Genomic DNA, 19,786 nt, shown 5'->3' with positions numbered 1-19,786 from the left:
CTTAAAAAATGGTTAAAATGGGGGCCGGCCCGATGGCGTAGTGGTTAAGTTCGTGCGCTCTTCGGTGGCCCGGGGTTCGCAGGTTCGGATCCTGGGCACGGACCTATGCCCCTCTCATCAAGCCATGCTGTGGCGGTGTCCCATATAAAGTAGAAGAAGATGGGCATGGATGTTAGCCTAGGGCCAATCTTCCTCAGCAAAAAGAGGAGGATTGGCAACGGATATTAGTTCAGGGCTAATCTTTCTCACCAAAAAAAAAAAAAAAGGTTAAAATGGCAAATTTTGTTATATATTTTTACCACAATTTTTTAAAAATTAATAATATATCAAAAACTATTGAATTGTACACTTCAAATGGGTGAATTGTACGGTATATGAATTATATCTCAATAAGACTTTTTTTTAATGAGGGGGATGTGGGGACAAAGTTTTCTTTTCTTCGGTGATTGTACTTCACCAACAGCTCCTGTCCATCGTTTTTTTGTCTCCTCCCTGCCTACCTCGGCCTTTCCTCTCACCTGGTTCAGAATTTCTGTAGAAACTGGATATTGATCACCAGTGTCCTGGGATTAGGAGTAACCACCAAGATCAAGCCTGAAGGACTCAAGATTCCTGTCGGTGGCAGGCCTGGGGAGGGAGTTATTCTCTCAAACATTTTACTCACACCGCCCCCAGAATGGGGAGCCAGAAAGGATGTCTAGCAGATTTTTAAAGATTCCTCTGGTTGTAGTACGACTCGTTGGGGACGGGGAGGCAAAAGAGGAGGCCGGGGGACCAGAAAAATGGCTGTTGCGATGATCTAGGCTAGATAGGATGGTGGCTTGAATGAGGGTAGTAGCAGTGGGGATAAAATGGTAATAGCAGTGGGGATGGAGAGGAGCGACTGATCAAGTAGAAACTCTGTACTGAGCTTAGATCTGGTTGGCTGGATAGGAGGCACAGAGGTGGCTAATATGGTTGAGGATCCGAGTGCACAGGGCAATACGGCTGGAGTGTGGGGTGCTTCTAGTCCAGAACTTACGGCGAAGGCTGGCCGAAGGCGGGGCAGAGCGCGGTGGGAAGCTTGGTCCGCCTTCGCGGCCGCTGCTTCTGGGTCCGGCTCGGCTCTGGGCTTCTTTTTGCCACTTCGCGATGGCCAGCCCGGGTGTGGCGCTGGAGTCTCCGCGGCAGCTGCTGGGCCGCGTGCGCTTCCTGGCGGAGGCGGCGCAAAGCCTCCGCGCCGGGCGGCCGCTGCCGGCGGCACTGGCTTTCGTGCCGCGCGAGGTGCTCTACAAGCTTTACAAGGACCCGGCGGGACCGTCGCGTGTGCTGCTGCCGGTGTGGGAGGTGGAGGGCCTGGGGCTGCGTGTGGGCGCCGCGGGCCCGGCCGCCGGTACCGGCTCCGGCCCGCTCCGCGCCGCCCGGGACAGCATCGAGCTGCGGCGCGGCGCCTGCGTGCGCACCACGGGCGAGGAGCTGTGCAACGGCCACGGGCTCTGGGTGAAGCTGACCAAGGTGCGCCGTGTCCTGCCCAGGGCCCCACAAAAGACCCTCGGCGCCAGGGAAGCCCCTGGCTGTTCCCCTCCCCTCCCCCATTTTGAGCTGGCATTGCATTCGGTGCCCTTTGCCTTGGGCTGGGCAGGGCGGGCCCTGGGCAGTTCCCTGATGGCTGTCCCTATCTGGGGCGTCCCGGCAGGAGCAGCTGGCAGAACACTTGGGCGACTGCGGGCTGGACGAAGGCTGGCTGCTGGTGTGCCGCCCGGCAGAGGGCGGGGCCCGCCTCGTACCCATCGACACTCCCGACCACCTCCAGCGGCAGCAGCAGCTCTTCGGCGTGGACTACCGCCCGGTGCTCAGGTCCTGCACTTGAAGGGGCGGGGCTCGCTGTCAAACGGCTCAAGGGGTTGGAAATGGGTCTGGCACGCCAGGGAAGTGGGATAAGAAGCGAAGGCAGGGTTAAGAGCAGGAAGGGGCCGGACCTGAAGGGAGCTGGGGTGGAGCTTCTGGGGGCGTGGTTTGGAGGAGATAGAGCTCTGGAGAAGGCTCCAGGGCCTGGGAGGATGGGGACGTGACCTGTTCCAGTGGCTGTCATCCCATCCCACCCCTACTCTGTGCTCACAGATGGGAACAGGTGGTGGACCTGACATACTCGCATCGCCTGGGATCGAGGCCTCAGCCAGCCGAGGCATATACGGAAGCTGTACAAAGGCTACTGTGAGTGAGCAGGGATGGGATGGGGAGGAAGGAGCTCCAGGTCTGGGCCCAACCTAATTAGGGACTTGGGGTTGCTTAGCTACGTGCCCCCGACGTGGACCTACGAGTGCGACGAGGACCTGATCCACTTCTTGTATGACCACCTGGGCAAGGAGGATGAGAACCTGGGTAGCGTGAAGCAGTATGTGGAGAGCATAGACGTTTCCTCCTACACGGTGGGTGCTGGGACTCCCCCACCCCGAGCGAGATGTAGTCACATCTTGCTAGATCCAGAACCCTCACCTCTAGGCCAGAGCCAAACCCGAATCCCCACAGCCAGACTCAGTCCAGCTGCCCATCTTGGAAGTCCTATAGGAACCTCTAAACACCTCTACCCATGCCAGCTGCACTTTTAACCCAGCTCCACTGTGCTGTCTCTCTTGTGCTCCCTGGCCCAAAGCACACCCCAGTGCAGGGAGTGGGGGTAAATGCTGACTCTACCTCTCTGCCCGCCCCCCCCCCCAGGAGGAGTTCAATGTGTCCTGCCTGACAGACAGCAACGCAGACACCTACTGGGAGAGCGACGGGTCCCAGTGCCAGCACTGGGTACGGCTTACCATGAAAAAGGGCACCATTGTCAAGTGAGTGGGCTCCAAGTAGGACAGGGTGGGTGAGCAACATGTCTGTGAGTGTACAGAGACTCATGTGCATACTCTGACCCCCTAGGAAGCTGCTACTGACAGTGGATACCACAGATGACAACTTTATGCCTAAGCGGGTGGTGGTCTATGGGGGCGAAGGGGACAACCTGAAGAAACTGAGTGACGTGAGCATTGACGAGTGAGCGAGCTGACCTGGGGTAGAAGGTGGGGCATGATCCCAGCAATGGGGCCTGCCGCAGCTTGGAAGCATAAGGTTGGGTGAGACCCCAGCAATCCCTGGAAGCAAGGAGTATCCAAAGTGCCTCACATCCATCTTCTCAGGAGCCTGATCGGGGATGTCTGTGTCCTGGAGGACATGACCGTCCACCTCCCTATCATCGAGATCCGCATCGTCGAGTGCCGAGGTGGGGCTTAAGGTTATAAGGAGGGAAAGGGAGCTCTAGTATGTGGATGGGGGCTAGCTGGCAGTGAGTGTGGAAAGAAGAAGATGGGTTTGGAGTTGGGGTGAAGGTGACAGCTGAACTAACTCCAAGATTTGAAGTTTTGGGGCCTGAGCCGGATGGAAGGTGCTGGGTATAGGCCTGCCTTAAAGCCATAGAGGTGGTTGGGCTCACCTGGGAGAGGAACTGAGTTGGGACCCTCAGGCATCCCAACGTTATAATGGTGAAGGGAGGAACCAGCAAAGAATATAAAATTCAGAATTAGGTGAGAAGAAGGGGACCCTAAAGGTCCCAAGTTTCTCGGGGCTAAGGGTGACAGAAGGCTGAGCACTAGGGAGGCATTCTCAAGTCTGAAGGCCAATAGCAGGCGCAGCAAATGATCTCACTCTGACTTCTTCCCCCAGATGACGGGATTGATGTGCGTCTTCGAGGGGTCAAGATCAAGTCATCTAGACAGCGTGAACTAGGGTTGAATGCAGACCTGTTCCAGCCAACTAGTCTGGTGCGATATCCACGCCTGGAAGGCACTGACCCGGAAGTACTGTACCGCAGAGCTGTTCTCTTACAGAGGTGGCTGTGGTCCTGGGCCTGCCAGGCCCTTCCTTTCCCCCTATCCTGAGTCTTGTATGTCTGTGTAGAGGAGGTCCCCAAGGCTTTATACTGTAAGCCATTCTACTTCAAGGGTCAGAGCAACCCCTGGGCCCTGCCTTCTTCTGTCCTTGTGTGTTGGGGAATGAGGGGGTCTTACATCCATGCCAAACTCTTTAGCTGCAGTTATCTTTACCCACTCACCCCAGATTCATAAAGATCCTAGACAGCGTCTTGCACCGCCTGGTACCTGCCTGGGACCACACGCTGGGCACCTTCAGTGAGATTAAGGTGAGCCAGGCCCACCCAGTGCTGTTCTTGGCAGTGGGCTCCCCCTTTCTGCTCATGTAGTCGTTTACTCTTCAGCAGAGAGTTCTTAAAACCTACTCTAAGCCTGGACCTTTGCTGGCCATGGGAACATAGGAAGAAAGCCAGACATAAATAGCCAAAATTTAGTGTTTGGGGTGCTATTTCCCAAATTGTGTGAAATATACAAGAGCTGGGGGAGGATAGGTGACAGCATGGACAGGGCAGGTTGCATAAAAGGTACATACTGGGAGTTACCAGCAGCTCAAGATGACTTGAGAGAAGTGTACAGGTAGATGTGAGTATGACATGGGGATGAGGCTGGGAGGGAGTGGTCAGGAGACAGGCCCTGCTAGCAGAGGGCACTGTGGGCCAGGCTATGAAACAGGGACTTTGTCCCAGATCAATGGATCCACTGGAAAAGTTTTAAATAAGGTGATGACAAAGTTAGATTTTTTGTTTTAGAAAGCTCCCCCTGGTGGCTGGACTAAGGGAAGGACTAGAAGCAAGGATGGGGATGGACTAGGCTTGAACTGGAATGGTGGATTGAGTCCAAGCATAGAGAAAGTTTTCAGGGCCTGGACATAGGCTGACTGCCTGCCGGTTCTGCTCTGGCCGCCTCTCCTCACCAGCAAGTGAAGCAGTTACTGCTGTTGTCACGCCAGAGGCCGGGCCTGGTGGCCCAGTGCCTACGAGAGTCAGAGAGCAGCAAGCCTAGCTTCATGCCACGCCTGTACATCAACCGGCGCCTTGCCATGGAACACCGCGCCTGCCCCTTAAGGGACCCCGCCTGCAAGAACGCAGTCTTCACCCAGGTCTGGACCACCTGGGGTTGGACTAAGGGAGGGTCAGTGAGGGGCCTAGGGGGCTGGCCTGAGAGAGACCTGAGCAAGGTCTTTGGGCAAGAGTGGGGCCAGGTCTTGACACAGACTTTCCTACAATTCCCTCCCCCAGGTTTATGAAGGCCTCAAGCCCTCTGACAAGTATGAAAAGCCCCTGGACTACAGGTATGGCATGAGGTTGAGGGACTTGCTCAGGGTACACATGTACACCCACACACTGCCTCTGGTACCGCTCACCATTACCCCTCTGTAGCCCCTGCTCCTGGCTGGTGAATCATCCAAGCCCTGGCCCAGCATGATGACAGAGATCCACCCCTACTTACAGGTGGCCCATGCGCTATGACCAGTGGTGGGAGTGTAAATTCATTGCAGAAGGCATCATTGATCAAGGTGAGGCCCTGAAGGAGGATAACAATGATTCTGCCCTATTTAGAGTGGTAGAGTCTTCTGAGGTCACCAGCTAACCAAGATAGGGGATCTGCTTATTACCCCATTACGGGGGATGGGCCTCTCAAGTGCCCCACCTGAGGGCATCTGTCATTTCAGGGGGTGGTTTCCGGGATAGCCTGGCAGACATGTCAGAAGAGCTGTGCCCCAGCTCGGCGGACACCCCTCTGCCTCTGCCCTTCTTTGTGCGCACGGCCAACCAGGTAATTTCCCACCCCTACCTCCTGAGTTGTTTCTGCTATTCTCTCTCTGCAAACCTCCCAGGTACCAGGCGGAGCTAGAGAGGGGGCAGAGAAGGGACCGAGTGGCCCAGTCTGGGCAGACAGGGCAGCAGGAGCCAGTATACATTTAGAGGAATCCTTCAGGGCCCCCACTGGAGGTGTTGGGGGAAGGCTTTGGGGAATCTGGGGCAACAAAGTAGGGTCCATCCCATGCCTTGCTGACAGATTTTTCTTGGGGGCAGGGCAATGGCACTGGTGAGGCCCGGGACATGTATGTGCCCAACCCCTCCTGCCGAGACTTTGCCAAGTACGAGTGGATCGGACAGCTCATGGGGGCTGCCCTTCGGGGTAAGGAGTTCCTGGTGAGTAGCCTAATCTGCACCCCATCAGATCAGCCCTGGCCCCTGGAAGGAAGAAGGCCAACCAAACCTGGGCAGCTCAGGGTGAGAAGACAGTAGTGAGTATTTGTCCCACAGGTCCTGGCTCTGCCTGGTTTTGTGTGGAAGCAGCTCTCTGGTGAGGAAGTGAGCTGGAGCAAGGACTTCCCAGCTGTGGACTCTGTGCTGGTGAGTGGGGCCTAGAGCCAGTGTTTCCTCTGCCCAGCCCCTGAAGGGCTGCTTCTCCCCAAGGCTGTCCTGAACTTTCTCTTACCACACACGCGCTCCTCCAATGCCATTGACTTCCATGGCTTCAACTACTGTCTCTATTCTGGTAACCCCTAAATCCTTACGTCCAGCCCCAGCCTCTCTTCTAAACGTAGGGCCATATATGCATCTGCCCCAAGATGGCGCCTCAGGCTCAGTACATTCTTTATCTTCTCTCTAGTCTACTGCCCTCTAGGGCTCCCTGTCTCAGAATGGTACCACCACCCATGCCTCCCCATGCCCAGACCCTCAGGGTCATCCTTCACTCCTTTCTCTCTCACCTCTCATGTTCTGTCACATCTCCCTCTGGAATCTGTCCACATCTCCCACCTCACTACTATCCCCCTGGTTCAGGCCACCTTCCTTTCTGACTGACTGCAAAAGCTGGTGTCCTTGTGTCCATTCTTACTCATCTGATCCAGCAGCCAGAGTAATTTATTTCACTCTTCTCATTTAAATCCTTCAATCACTCTGCCCTGGGCTTAGGATAAAATGCAGAAACTGGAAAGGCCTTATATGACTCCTGTATCTCTGGCCACTTGGTTCACGTCCAAGCTCCAGCCAAACAGATTCCTCAGGTCTTTTGTTTTTTGCACCTTTGTCCAAGACACGCTCTCTCCTGACTTCCTTGTGGCCCTGCCAACTCCTAGCCATCATCTGGGTCTCAGCTTAGATGTCATTTCCTCCAAGCCACCTTCCTGGCCTCCAAGGCTGCCTAGGTGTTATCTTGATGCTTTCACAGCTCTTGTACTGACCCCCTCACTGCCCTCATTGCCTGCATGGGGACTGCCTTGCCTGGCTATCTCTCCTGCTTCCCTATGAGCATCTTGAGGAAAAACAAGGACTGTCTCCACAATGAAAAGCTGACCTCCCCACCTCTCTCCAACCCCCAGGTGAAACTCCTGGAAGTGATGGAAGGAATGGACAAGGAGACATTTGAGTTCAAATTTGGGAAGGAGCTAACATTCACCACTGTCCTGAGTGACCAGCAGGTGGTAGAGCTGATCCCCGGGGGTGCAGGCATCGTGGTGGGATATGAGGACCGTTCCCGTTTTATCCAACTGGTGCAGAAAGCACGGCTAGAGGAGAGCAAGAAGCAGGTACTACCCAGAGACCAGTAGAACAGAGTGCTTTGGACATCTCCTAGTAGCCAGAGCCCAGCCTGATAGGCCACCAGTACCCAATCCCAAAAACTCTGGCCCCCACCATTCCTCTGCCCCACATTCCTGCTGATCAGTGGGGTACCGATACCCCCAGTGCTAGGCAAAGACCATGTCCTCCATTATCTCCACGAGTGGAGGCCATGTGTCCCCGGCACACACTGAGCTGGGAGTTGTGTCCTCTTCCCCAGCCAGGCCTTTTCCCCTCTTCCCAGGTGGCAGCTATGCAGGCAGGTCTGCTGAAGGTGGTGCCGCAGGCTGTGCTGGACTTGCTGACCTGGCAAGAGTTAGAGAAGAAGGTGTGCGGGGACCCAGAGGTCACCGTGGACGCTCTGCGCAAGCTCAGTGAGTGTGGAGCGGGGCAGTGCAGTGTGAGTGTGGGGCTTATGGACTGGGTAGGTTGGCACCTAAGAATGAATGGCCTTATGCCCGCCAGCCCGGTTTGAGGACTTCGAGCCATCTGACACACGCGTGCAGTATTTCTGGGAGGCGCTGAACAACTTCACCAATGGTCAGTGGAAGAGGGCAGAGTAATGCCTGGGTTCAGACTCTCCGTGTGAGATAGAGGCGGGGTGGAAGTTGCAGAACCTCCTCCACCATCAGTGCGGACACTGATTTTCTTCTCCATCCAGAGGACCGGAGCCGCTTCCTGCGCTTTGTCACGGGCCGCAGCCGTCTGCCCGCACGGATCTTCGTCTATCCGGACAAGCTGGGGTGAGTGTGGAGGGGAGGTCCGAAGGGGCTGTGGCCGGCCTTCTACCCTCCCCCCACACACACATACTCACATGTCAGACCCCTCCCTGTGCCCCTACAATTCTTCCTGATCTATGGCCCCTCCATACCCCCAGCTACGAGACCACAGACGCGCTGCCTGAGTCTTCCACCTGCTCCAGCACCCTCTTCCTCCCGCACTATGCCAGGTGGGTTTCCTAGGCTCAAGCCTAGAGAGTGGGGAGTAGGGGGAAGGGGTAGCATCCTAGGATGGAGGAGGACTTCCGGTACTGAAGTACACAAACTGAGCCCAGCGGCCCTGGTAATGGTGAAGAGACCTCTGCACCTGGCGCTGACCAAGCCTCTGCCCCCCTGCAGCGCCAAGGTGTGTGAGGAGAAGCTCCGCTACGCGGCGTACAACTGCGTGGCCATCGACACCGACATGAGCCCTTGGGAGGAGTGAGTTGGCACCAGGGGACAGCCGCGGGCCGGGCCGGCAGGACTGAGCCTACATAGGTCCTACTCAGCCTCGCCCAGGGCAAAGACACCTTCCCTGGACCAGTTGGGTCTGCGCTCCACTCTCGATGTGAGCTGACTGCACTCAGAAGCCAGCACGCACCACCCCTGTATGCGGTTGGAGTAGGGGTGGTGGGTTGACGCTGGTGGCCCAGCCCCGCAAGCCGTTTGCGTGCTTGGGCTTGTTTCTCAAGTTGTTGAGAGGGAATCTTCCACAAGCCCAGCACAAGCTGCCGGGCCGGAGCTACTTGAAGGGGATCTTCTAGCTTCCCATCCCATGGACTTGGCTTCAGTTTTCAGCTCTTCCCTTTTTTCTTCTTGTTTCTCTCTGGCTTCTGCCTGGACTCAAAACTAAAAACTTTGGAGGGTGGTGGAGGTTCCTCCCCAAACAAGGCACCAGGGATGGATAAGAAGTTATGGTCATCCTCCTTGGTCATCTGCCCCAAGAATGAAGCAACAACTGAGTACCCCCTCCCTCACATACGGGTCTTTTCCTCCTCTCCCTCCATACCCAAGGTGTGAGCCCTGTCCTTCTTCGTCCAACCCAATCTCAACTGACAAAGTGCCACCACTTTCCCTGGCTCAGAACCTACATCTATGTAACATTGAATCTTTACTGCCACTGCCACCACAGCATATTCATCACTTCTGCATCACCTCCAGCCTGATTCCCCATCTGCTATCTCACCCCCAAGATTGTGCACAGGTTAAGGCCAGTTATGTCCTCTCTGAAATCTTCAGTAGCTCCTCTTTACCCAATTCTAAAATAAAGCCTAGATTTTAAAACTGCTTCTAGGCCTTATGCATGCCGCTGCCTCTGCCCCAGCCCTCCCTCCCTTAGGGACCTCCATGACACTCCATCAAAGAAGGTCTTGCGCATGGGAAAGTTGAATAAATGGGTGAGTTCATTCCTTCAGAATGTGTTTACTGGGCTCCTGAGGGATGTTAGAGCAGGCTCTTCCAGGACTTCAGGGCCCTGCTGGGAGCCAAAGAGATGTGTGTCAAGTGGCAGTGGTGGGGCTTCTCAGTGGCAAACATTACATCTGGAGCTGAGGAGGGAAATAAGGACCCCACTGCCCAGAAGAAGAAGAAAAAAAGGCTGGCCTGGCATTTCCTGGGATGGGTGTGGTGATTTGGAAGATGGGATTCCACTTTCAGGAACCAAATAGGCAGAAGACTTGAACATCGTAGAGGACGAAGCCTAGCAGACGGCTGATCAAGCAGCCAGGTCAGGATTTTGACAGAAGAGGAGGCAGCAGCGTTGCTATCCACCCCGCACGCCGCCTCCAGCTGCCTCACAGCTAGGGTGCATGCAGTCTTTGAGAACAAGTAGCCAGTGAGAGACCTCGTGCGGATACAGTCCCCCCACAGCGGGCAGTCGCCCTCAAGTACGGTCCCAAGTGAAGGGGCATGCGCGGGGTCGCGCTCTCCCCTCTCTTCCCCACGCCGTCCTCTAGGGCGCGCCCTGACGCGGCCCTGGCTGGGAAATTCCGGGCGGTGGCCTTGAGCCTCCTCCCCCGGGGCTGTGCACACCCCGAGGCCTATCTCCCCATAACTCTGAGTCTAACCACCCCAGCTGAGCCTCCTGGGCAGCCCTCGTGTTGCAGCTCCCCAATCCCTGCGCCTTGGGTGGTCCACAGAAGACATCCCCCCTTCCTTCGGCAGCCCCTTCCCGCCCAAGAAGCTGAAGGAGCAGGAGCCCCAGCGGCCGCCACACCCACCCAGCTCGGCTCTTCCCAGCAAGCTCCCGCCTCCTTGTCCCGCCCATCCCTCGGAGGCGCCCCTTCCCCTTCTACCCCCTTAGGGAGGGGCCTGGCCAGCAAGCGCCTGCAGGTGGTAATCCGTTTCTGTGTCTGGTACTGGCCACATGTGTCTTTGGTCCCTCTCTTACCAAATTGAACTCATTATATTTTGTAGCTTGCTTTTCATTTAATCACTCATTCATTCTCCGAGTGAGTGCATTCATTCATTTAGTGAATACATCGAGCACCTGTCAGACACCATCCTAGGTGCAATGGATAAAATAGTGGCTAAACAGAATTAATTTTTGCCCTCTTGGGATTTAAACTCTAATGGGAGAGACATATATTAAACGAATACATAATCGCATAAACAATACTTAATAACATTTGTGTAAGAGCTCCAAAGGAGAATTGAGGGGTATTGTTAGAAGACAGAAAAGGATGTTCTAACCAACGGGCTCGATGGAATGCTAAATCCTTAGGGAGACTAACTGGGCACAAAGGCCACCTGAGAAGCATGTTGAGTCCCCTGTTACTGGAGTATGAAGGGAAGAGAAAGAAGAGACTCCAGCCTTGGAGGCCTGTTTTAGGATTTTGCAATGAGCAGCCATTAGAGCATCAAGCAAGGGAGTCACATGATTAGATATGCCTTTGGCAGCTGTGTAGAGAATGAGTTGAGAGAGACTGGAGGCAGAGAGTAATCCAAACAGGAAATGATGGTCAATGGGACAAGGGAGATGCTCATTTTAATCGTTATTTTTATTGGCTGCATTGTATTACATTGTAAGGAATTTTCATAATTTTTATTCATTTAAAACCCTCTACAGATGGACATTAAGGTTGTTTACAAATTTTCGATATTGAAGACTACAGAGGTTACGATAAGCGTCCTCATGCATATATCCTTTCATACCCAGTTGATTATTTCCTTAGAATAACTTCCTAAAAGCACTTCATCAAACTGCCAAATTGCCAGTTGTATCCTGCCAAATTGCCAGGATGTATCAATTTTCACTTCCTTTAGTGTCTATTTATTTCCTAAACTTTTATCAACTTTGGGCATTAACACTTAAAAATATTTTTTGAGGGGCCGGCCTGGTGGTGCAAGTGGTTAAGTGTGTGCGCTCCGCTGTGGCGGCCCGGGGTTCGCCGGTTCGGATCCTGGGCATGCACTGACGCAGCGCTTGTCAAGCCATGCTGTGGCGGCGTCTCATACAAAGGCATGGATGTTAGCCCAGGGCCAGTCTTCCTCAGGAAAAAGAGGAGGTTTGGCATGGATGTTAGCTCAGGGCTGATCTTCCTCACAAAAAAAAAAAACAAATTGACAATTTAATGTGCTGAAAAAATGGTATGATTATTTTAATTTGCATTGCTTTGATTATGTACTATATTGAGCAATTGTTTTTATTCTTTATGAACTGCCCTTTATGTATTTTTGTCCATTTTTCTATTGGCTTCATTATACTTTTCTTATTGATTTATAACAATCTTTGCATAGTACTAAAATAATAAGCACAGCAAGGCATTGTGCTAAGTCCTGTACATCTGTTATCTTGTTTTATCTTCTCACTCTATGAAGTAAGTACTATTATTGTGCCCATTTCCAGATGAGAAACCTAGAACAAAGATGAATTAAGTAATTTGTCCAGGATCATGTAAGTAGTAAGTGATGAAGCTAGAATTTGGATGGTAGTCTGCCAGCTTCAAAGCCTGCTAAAGTGGTAACGAAGTGTTATATCCTGTATATTAACCCTTTGTCATGTCAGGTGTTGCAAATATGTTTTCCCAGTCTGTACTTTGCCATTTAATTTCATATATGTTCTTTCCTAATCTGCAAAATTTTAGTTTTTTATGAATTCAAAATCTTTACAGAAGAAACCATATATTGGATATATACCATGGGAAGACGATATAGTACACTAGTTAAGAGCACATCTCTAGAATCAGCTTTTCTGTGCTCCTATCCTGGCTTAACCACGCACCAGCTGTTGACCGTGGACAACAGCTAAGGATTTTCCACATCATTGGCCAGTCTCCTCAGCTTCCTTTTTTGAAGTCCTTTTCCTTTTAGCATTGAGTTGAAATGCTACCTTTTCACATACTTATCATCTTTTTATGCTAAATTTTTATGTATAAAAAAATCTTCAGGGGCCGGCCCCGTGGCTTAGCGGTTAAGTGCACGCGCTCCGCTGCTGGCGGCCCGGGTTCGGATCCTGGGCGTGCACCAACGCACTGCTTCTCCGGCCATGCTGAGGCCGTGTCCCACATACAGCAACTAGAAGGCTGTGCAACTATGACATACAACTATTTACTGGGGCTTTGGGGGAAAAAAACAAAAAAATAAAAAATAAATAAATAAATAAAATCTTACAAAAATCTTCATTTTGCACAGTAGTGCCAGACTAAAAATGACCCTGCAAGTTGAAACTGAGCGAAGTTTCAGTTCTTAATAATCAATGGAAGAAAGTACCATTGTTCTGTGACCTTTAAAATTTTCTTACCAAAATGTTAACTCTCTTACTGTCAATTATAAATGTATAGGGAAATGAAAAAATCGTGAAACTAATATTTATTTAGTACATTGTAATCTAAAGCATTTAGAAAGATTGAGAAATCTTTGTAAAAGATTTCTTTGTAAAAAATCTTATCAAGAGTAGTTTGAACAGTGCTTGCCTCTTTTTTCTTGTCTTATAATATAGAGCAAGCATCTTTACTATGCCTTGATGAATTGTCATATTCTTTTTTGTTTGGATCAGCTTCCAACATTTTATTCTTTGTACTTTCAATTTCATGAAATATCTTTGAGAATTCCTTTAATGTGAAGTTTTTTCCTCTGTCATCACTTCCTCTGGGACATCCTCATCCTTTTTGTTATAAGCACTTTCCTCATTTATGTCAATAAGGTTACCTTCACTAAGTTCCTCTGGCTGCATATCTATACTCTCTCATGACAGCAGTGTCAACGTTCCCATGATCAGCTATTTCTTCTATAACTCTATATGTTCAATTTGAATTTCACTTCCAGTATTATCACTTTTCTTTTTTTTTTTTGCTGCACTTTCATTTTGTTGGCCAATTCTCAATTATCCATTTTTTAAAAAATGTTACATGGGTTTATCACTGGGAAACAAGCAACACAACTACATTCTGTCTATATATGAACTGAATAAGAGATGCGTAGTGACTAATCACCAACAGACTGAAGGAAGTGACATGACTGTTCACTGCTCACGATGCATATCCAAAAGAGTTGATTCTGACAATTTTGATAGTATTCTCATTGCGTTTATGGAGGAGAGAATTTTTGGAGGCCCTTACTCCACCATTTTTATTGATGTCACCTGTTCCTTTTGTATTTGCTTCTAAATTTAGATAGAAAGTTGTAGAAAGATTTAAATGAGACACAAGTCCCAAATTTCAATAACCTCTATAGAACTCTAAGACTTTATCGTTGTCAATGTGGTGTTCTTTCTCTCCCTGTCCCTCCTCCCTGCCTAACTTATTCTTATTCCTAAAGTACTTACCACCTTTTAATATGCTGTACAGTTTACTCATTTATTATTTAAACTTCTTTATAATGTATGCTGCCTCTCCCTGCTAGGATGAGGGCTGGATCCTTTTTTGTTCACTAATATGTGCTAAAAGCCTAAAACTGTCCTTGGCACATAATAGTCACTCAGTAAATAGTTGTTCAATAAATATATGAACTGTGGCCCATAAACCATACTTTCCAATTTAAAAAACAAGGAAAATAAGCCATCTGAGAAGTTTTGTTTTCAATAAAGGAGGAAAAATTACCAAATTGATTAAATCACTTATTTTTAAAAATGACCCATTAGTTTAGAGCATAAACGTCCAGATTCTGACCTTTAAAACCACCAACAATGAAAATTCTGTGTGCTTGAAGGGAAATAAGGAAATATGAAGTCCTAATTAATGAAGGTTCTTTCCAAGCTCTTTATGTAAACACTGTAGCATCATTTGCTCTCTAACTTATCATGAATCTATTATGCAACTGCTGGGCTTATGTACAAAAATAAAACACAAATATTTTAGGACCTGCAATTGGTTGCCAAAGTAGAGTTTCTCTTTTCATTTTTATCTTTCACTCAGTACTTTAAAAATAATAATTCCCTGTCCCGCTGACAAATCCACAGCCAAATGGAGTAGATGAATATTGTGATGTGGCCAGCAAATTCCCCAAGAGAGCTCTCTTGCAGACCGTGGGAAGAGTATTTCTGAGCCAAGGCCCAACTTTTGAAAGGTTTCTTTTGTATCCCACAGTTCAAAGAGACCTTTAGAGCTTGACCTTCTTAAACTATTCTCCCACCACAAACAAACACAAACACATAAATGTCCCTTGGGGAAGAAATGTGTACAGGAAACAAACATTATAGGGAACAGCCTGTATTCAATAAGCGTTTATTAAGTACTTCCCATGTAATTAATAAATAAAAATAAATAATAAGCATGAGGCTAGGCATGAGGGATAACAATATGGATTGACTTAGTGAGAAGGAACATCCAGGAGAAGAGATGTTGTCAGTGACTCAGGCGCTCAGCCCAATTTTCCCATCACCAAATGGGAGGTCAAGGGAAAATTTGTGAGAAATTTGTAACTCATTCCATATTATTTACTTAGAATGTCCCAGGTCCTGTGCTAGGACCTGGGGAGAGAGGAGCAAATAAGATACAGCCTTTGTCCTCAAAGGGTTCCCAGTGTGATAGAGAAGACATGAAAAGGGGGATGACAATCCTTTGTGGTGAATGCCATAATGTGAGGACTAGAAGCAGTGAGAGCCAGACAGAAGAAATCCACAAGGCAGCAGTTCTTAAAGTATGCTTTGTGGATTTCTGGGAGTCCCTAAGACCCTTTCAGGGGATCTGTCATGTCAAAACTATTTTCATAATAATACTAAAACATTATCTGCCTCTTTCATGGTATTGGTATTTGCCCTGATAATGCAAAAGCAATGGTGGATAAAACTGCTGGTGCTGTAGCATGAATCAAAGCAGTGATACCAAACTGTACTAACAGTCATTGTATTCTTCACTGCCACACACTTGCAATAAAAATGAAAAAATAATAAAGCAAAGTAAGTTTCACTTAAGAATGTCTTTGATGAAGCAATAAAATAATTTTATTAAATCTTGGTCCTTGAGTACATATCTTTTTAGTATCCTGTGTGATGAAATGGAAAGTACACATATAACACTTCTGTGCATACCAAAGAAGTATGACGGTTGTTTCCAGGAAAAGCACTTGTGTGATTGATTTGTGAGCTACTGTTTTTTTCACAGAACACCATATTTACTTGAAAGAACAACTAACAAACTATGGCCAAGAATTTATGAAAATGAATGAAGTAAGCCAGTCACTTCAAGGAAAACCATTAACAGTATTTGTTGCCAGTGATAATGTTTGAGCTTTCAAGAGAAAATCAGAACTTGGGAAAACTTGTATCTGTAATCATAAGCCTGCCAGCTTTCCAATATTTAAGGACTTTTCTAATGAGATTGGTGGTGATACTAACAACTGTGATTTTTTAAAATATTGTATAATTGAGTCAACATTGGGAAGATCTGCATAACTCAATAACTCAGTGAACCAATTTTACAAATGATCAATGCATCGAGTTGCAAAATTATACATGGGTAAAATGTCCATTCAAAGTGCAAGTATTTAACAGAGTACAAAATGTTCATTGATGTACATTGCAACTAATCTTGAACAAACTACCATTTATTGAGTTTTGGTGTAGTATCAAAGAATACCTACAATTATTTATCTGACAAGGCTATTAAAATACCTCCCCCTTGGGGCCGGCCCTGTGGCGTAGCAGTTAAGTGTGTGCGCTCTGCTGCTGGCGGCCCGGGGTTCGGATCCCAGGCGCGCACCGATGCACCATGCTGTGGCGGCCTCCTATATAAAGTGGAGGAAGATGGGCATGGATGTTAGCCCAGGGCCAGTCTTCCTCAGTAAAATGTGGGGGATTGGCATGGATGTTAGCTCAGGGCTTATCTTCCTCACCAAAAAAAAAAAAAAAAACCTCTCCCTTTTCCAACTATGTAGCTGGGTGATGTCAGGTTTTCATCATATAATTCACCCAAAACAATATACTATTGCAACTGATCCAGCTGTTTTCTATTAAGCCAGACATTAAAGAGATCTGCAAAAAGGTGAAACCATGGCATTCTTTTCAGTCAATTTTTTGTTTTGAAAACATAGTTACATGTTTTCATAAAAATGTTAATTGTTACCATGTAATGGTTTTAGAATTTTTATATTTTAAATGAATTAATGTTTTAATTTCTCAGTTTGAGTTTTTAATACGGGTAAATATCAATAAATATAATCCATATAAACAAAAGTTCTTTGGAGTCCCCAATAATTTTTAAGAGTGTAAAGGGTCCAGAGACCAAAAAGTTTGAGAACCGCTGCCCTAAGGAAATAATTTAAAGTGAGTTTTAACTGAAGCAATCTCTCAACTACTTTCCTCAACTAGAGGAGAAAGTCCTCTGATTCTCTGAAAACATTTGCTAGTTTAAACGTGAGCATTTAAAATGGATGACAGATAAGCAGTTGAATGCTGTTCTTACTTCATAACTAGTTCTTACCTCAAAACTATGCTGTAATCCCCAAGGCTTCTGTTTGCTTGAGCTAATACCAAGGAGAGAGAGAATCTTGCTGCAGAAGGAAAGAGCAGTCAAGTTTCAGGCCTCCTGTGGCCAAATCAATCACTCCACAGCTCCCTTTTACCAACACACTCAGTGTTATATTTGAGTTAAAATAAATAATTATTCAATAACTCATCACCAGCATCCACAGTGAAGGAGAGGCAGAGCAGGGATAGGCTGATTTTATGGATATGGCCTCAGGTCTTTTTTTTTTTTTTTAGTAGGATCTAACCTGAACTCCCATTCTTCTGGCTGAAAGTCTGGGGAAAATTACAAGTCCTGCCTTTCTCTTTGCTGTATCCCCAGCGTTTAGCATCTAAAACATCGCTTGGCACATATTAGGCACTCAATAAATAGTGTTGAATAAAGTCAAACTCCTTTATTTTTATTGCAGAAATTAGATTCTGCCTCTTAACTGGCGGGCAGCTAAAGCAACTCAAGGTTTAAGAGATGGATAAAAAATGAGGAAGTTTCCAAAAGATTAGGAAATTGCAGGAATGTGTGGGAAAGAGAGAATGACTATTGTTCTTGTGAAAGATGACATGAGTGGAGCCATATTAAAATAACCAGAGCAGCCATTTCAGAGGAATTGCCTTGCACATCTTGTTTTCTGTATCTTCCAAACTGGACCAAACTGCCAACATTCCAAGAAGTCAGTTAGGACAAGAATATCCTGTCTGTAAGGACTGATGGTACTGGACTTTGCTGATAACCGGATTGCTAACCAATCAATGAAGTACAGGTCTAGCCTTTTGCCTGATGATCAAACCTCAAGCCTAAATAAAATTATTAAAAAAAAAAAAAAAAGGGCCGGCCCCGTGGCTTAGCGGTTAAGTGCTCGCGTTCCACGGCTGGTGGCCCGAGTTCGGATCGGGCGCGCACCGACGCACCGCTTCTCCAGCCGTGCTGAGGCCGCGTCCCACATACAGCAACTAGAAGGATGTACAACTGTGACATACAACTATCTACTGGGGCTTTGGGGGAAAAGTAAATAAATAAAATTATAAAAAAAAAAAAAAACCTCAAGCCAATCTATGACGTACAAACCTAGCTTTACCTTATCTAGCACCAATGGTCTCTTCTTTAATACAACTTACCTCATCCTCCCTTTTCCTGTAAAAACCCTAAGCCCCTCTTCTGTAATCGGGACACTTTGGGTTTCTACTTGAATCTGTGCTCTCGGAATTGCAATTCTTTGATCCCAAATAAACACTTTGCCTCTTAAACTGGTTTCTGTTTTTGTAGGTTGACATTCCTCTTACTTACTGCAGCTTAACAAACCACTGCAAAAATTTCTGCTTAAAACAACAATTATTTTATCTTTCACAATCGTTGGGATTTGTCTAGACTCAGGCATTTGGGTTCTCTCATGCAGTTGCAGCCTCTTAAGGAGTCTCCCTGCTTCCAGGGAGTCTATTATCAACACAGCAACTAGTGTGATCCTTTAAAAACCTGTCATATCATGTCCCTCCTCTGCTTAATTCAAGGTCCTCACAATGACCTACAAGACCCACAGGATCTGAGTTCTCCACCCGCTTCCCCGTTGCCTCTATGACCTCCTCTACCATCCTTCACTCTCTCTGGCTTACTTTGCTTCAGCCATATTGGCCTCTTTGCTGTTTTTTGAACATGCAGTCTCTCTTCTGGAACTTTAGCACTTGCTGGCTATATCTTTACCCAAGATATCCACCTGACTCACTCTCTTCAAGCCACTGTTGAGTTTCACCGTCTCAGTGAGGTCTCACTGACCGCCCCCAACCCCCAACCCTCTCGCCCCCGACTGTTTTGATGGCTAAAAGTGGATGTTTTCCGTACCATAACAGTCTGGTTCTGAAAGCCGGTGTGAGTCGCCACGTTACCATAACAGTCTGGTTCTGAAAGCCGGTGTGAGTCGCCACGTTAGACATCCTGGACACAGAAAGCCCTGGCAATCCCTAGCCTGCAGGGGCATTTGGTGATTTCCCCACTGACTAGCCCCAAATTGCAGCTCCCAATAAACTCTTTTTTCACAGAATGGTAGTTGGGGTCAGGTCCTAGAATGAGAAGTCCCTGAAGGAAGAGACCGTGACTTGTTCCAATCTGGGTTCCAGGAGCCGTGCACTGGGAGAGACATTCAATGGACGTTGTGGTGAACCAACAAAAGGCAAGAGACGGCCCCCACTCCACTCCTCCCCGCGGCGCGCGCGTGCGTCCAGACCGTCATCTATCGCTCGGCGCTCGTCCCTTCCTGCCCAGCGCGTCCCATCGATCTGCTCGGCCATCGCGCGCCTGCGCCATTGGGCTGTCAGTCGGAGGCGGCGTGGGGAGCGCTGGGAGCTGTTGCGGCGCGGCGGGAGCTGAGGTAAAGCCGTGGCTTCCATGCTGCCGGGCGGCGCACGAGCTGGCTGGCGGGGATGAGCAGCGCGGTGGCGGCCGCCTTGCCCCGCTTCATCTGAGGGAGGCGGGCTCCTTGAGCCTGGCCGAGGAAGGCCTGAGGGAGCGGGCGGGGGTGCAGAGCCCCAGAGTCGCCAACTCAAGTCCCTGCCCGACCCGGCCCTGGAGCCAAGTGTACGAACTAGAAGGGAGCTTGAGAAGAATCCGAGCCAACCACCTTGTGCAACAGATGGAGAAACTGAGAGTCAGGGAGAGGAGGATCTGCTAGAAGTCACAGCGAGTGA

General features: G+C 48.7%; 2 protein-coding genes across 3 annotated transcripts in view; both read left to right on the top strand.

Moving 5' to 3' along the window:
• Positions 1–1,088: 1,088 nt before the first annotated feature.
• HECTD3 (HECT domain E3 ubiquitin protein ligase 3) lies at positions 1,089–9,768 on the top strand. The gene is made up of 20 exons (XM_058552237.1): positions 1,089–1,494; positions 1,676–1,836; positions 2,101–2,193; positions 2,273–2,408; positions 2,698–2,813; positions 2,899–3,012; positions 3,156–3,238; positions 3,679–3,844; positions 4,072–4,153; positions 4,801–4,983; positions 5,123–5,175; positions 5,336–5,400; positions 5,557–5,660; positions 5,921–6,040; positions 6,155–6,244; positions 7,216–7,422; positions 7,698–7,827; positions 8,115–8,196; positions 8,331–8,402; positions 8,572–9,768. Exons 1-20 carry the CDS (start codon positions 1,132–1,134, stop codon positions 8,654–8,656), a joined length of 2,505 nt encoding a protein of 834 aa, XP_058408220.1. The 5' UTR covers positions 1,089–1,131; the 3' UTR covers positions 8,657–9,768.
• Positions 9,769–19,411: 9,643 nt separating this feature from the next.
• EIF2B3 (eukaryotic translation initiation factor 2B subunit gamma) overlaps positions 19,412–19,786 on the top strand; it is a 143,110-nt gene continuing 142,735 nt past the window's right edge. The window contains exon 1 of one of the 2 annotated variants that reach the window (XM_058552232.1): positions 19,412–19,470. The gene's annotated coding sequence lies outside the window, so the exon portion shown is untranslated. Of the gene's footprint in view, positions 19,471–19,511; positions 19,783–19,786 lie in introns of those variants that run through there. The other variant, XM_058552233.1, reaches the window with a different exon arrangement.

The sequence above is a fragment of the Diceros bicornis genome, chromosome 13 (assembly GCF_020826845.1).
Source record: "Diceros bicornis minor isolate mBicDic1 chromosome 13, mDicBic1.mat.cur, whole genome shotgun sequence".
NCBI lineage: Eukaryota > Metazoa > Chordata > Mammalia > Perissodactyla > Rhinocerotidae > Diceros > Diceros bicornis.
This window is presented reverse-complemented; position numbering and strand designations above follow the sequence as displayed.

Coding starts and splice junctions, on each gene's coding strand:
- HECTD3 (XM_058552237.1), top strand. CDS start 1,132: ATGGCCAGCCCGGGTGTGGCGCTGGAGTCTCCGCGGCAGCTGCTGGGC. Junction 1,837..2,100: donor GACTACCGCCCGGTGCTCAG/GTCCTGCACTTG, acceptor CTGTGCTCACAG/ATGGGAACAGGTGGTGGACC. Junction 4,154..4,800: donor GCACCTTCAGTGAGATTAAG/GTGAGCCAGGCC, acceptor TCTCCTCACCAG/CAAGTGAAGCAGTTACTGCT.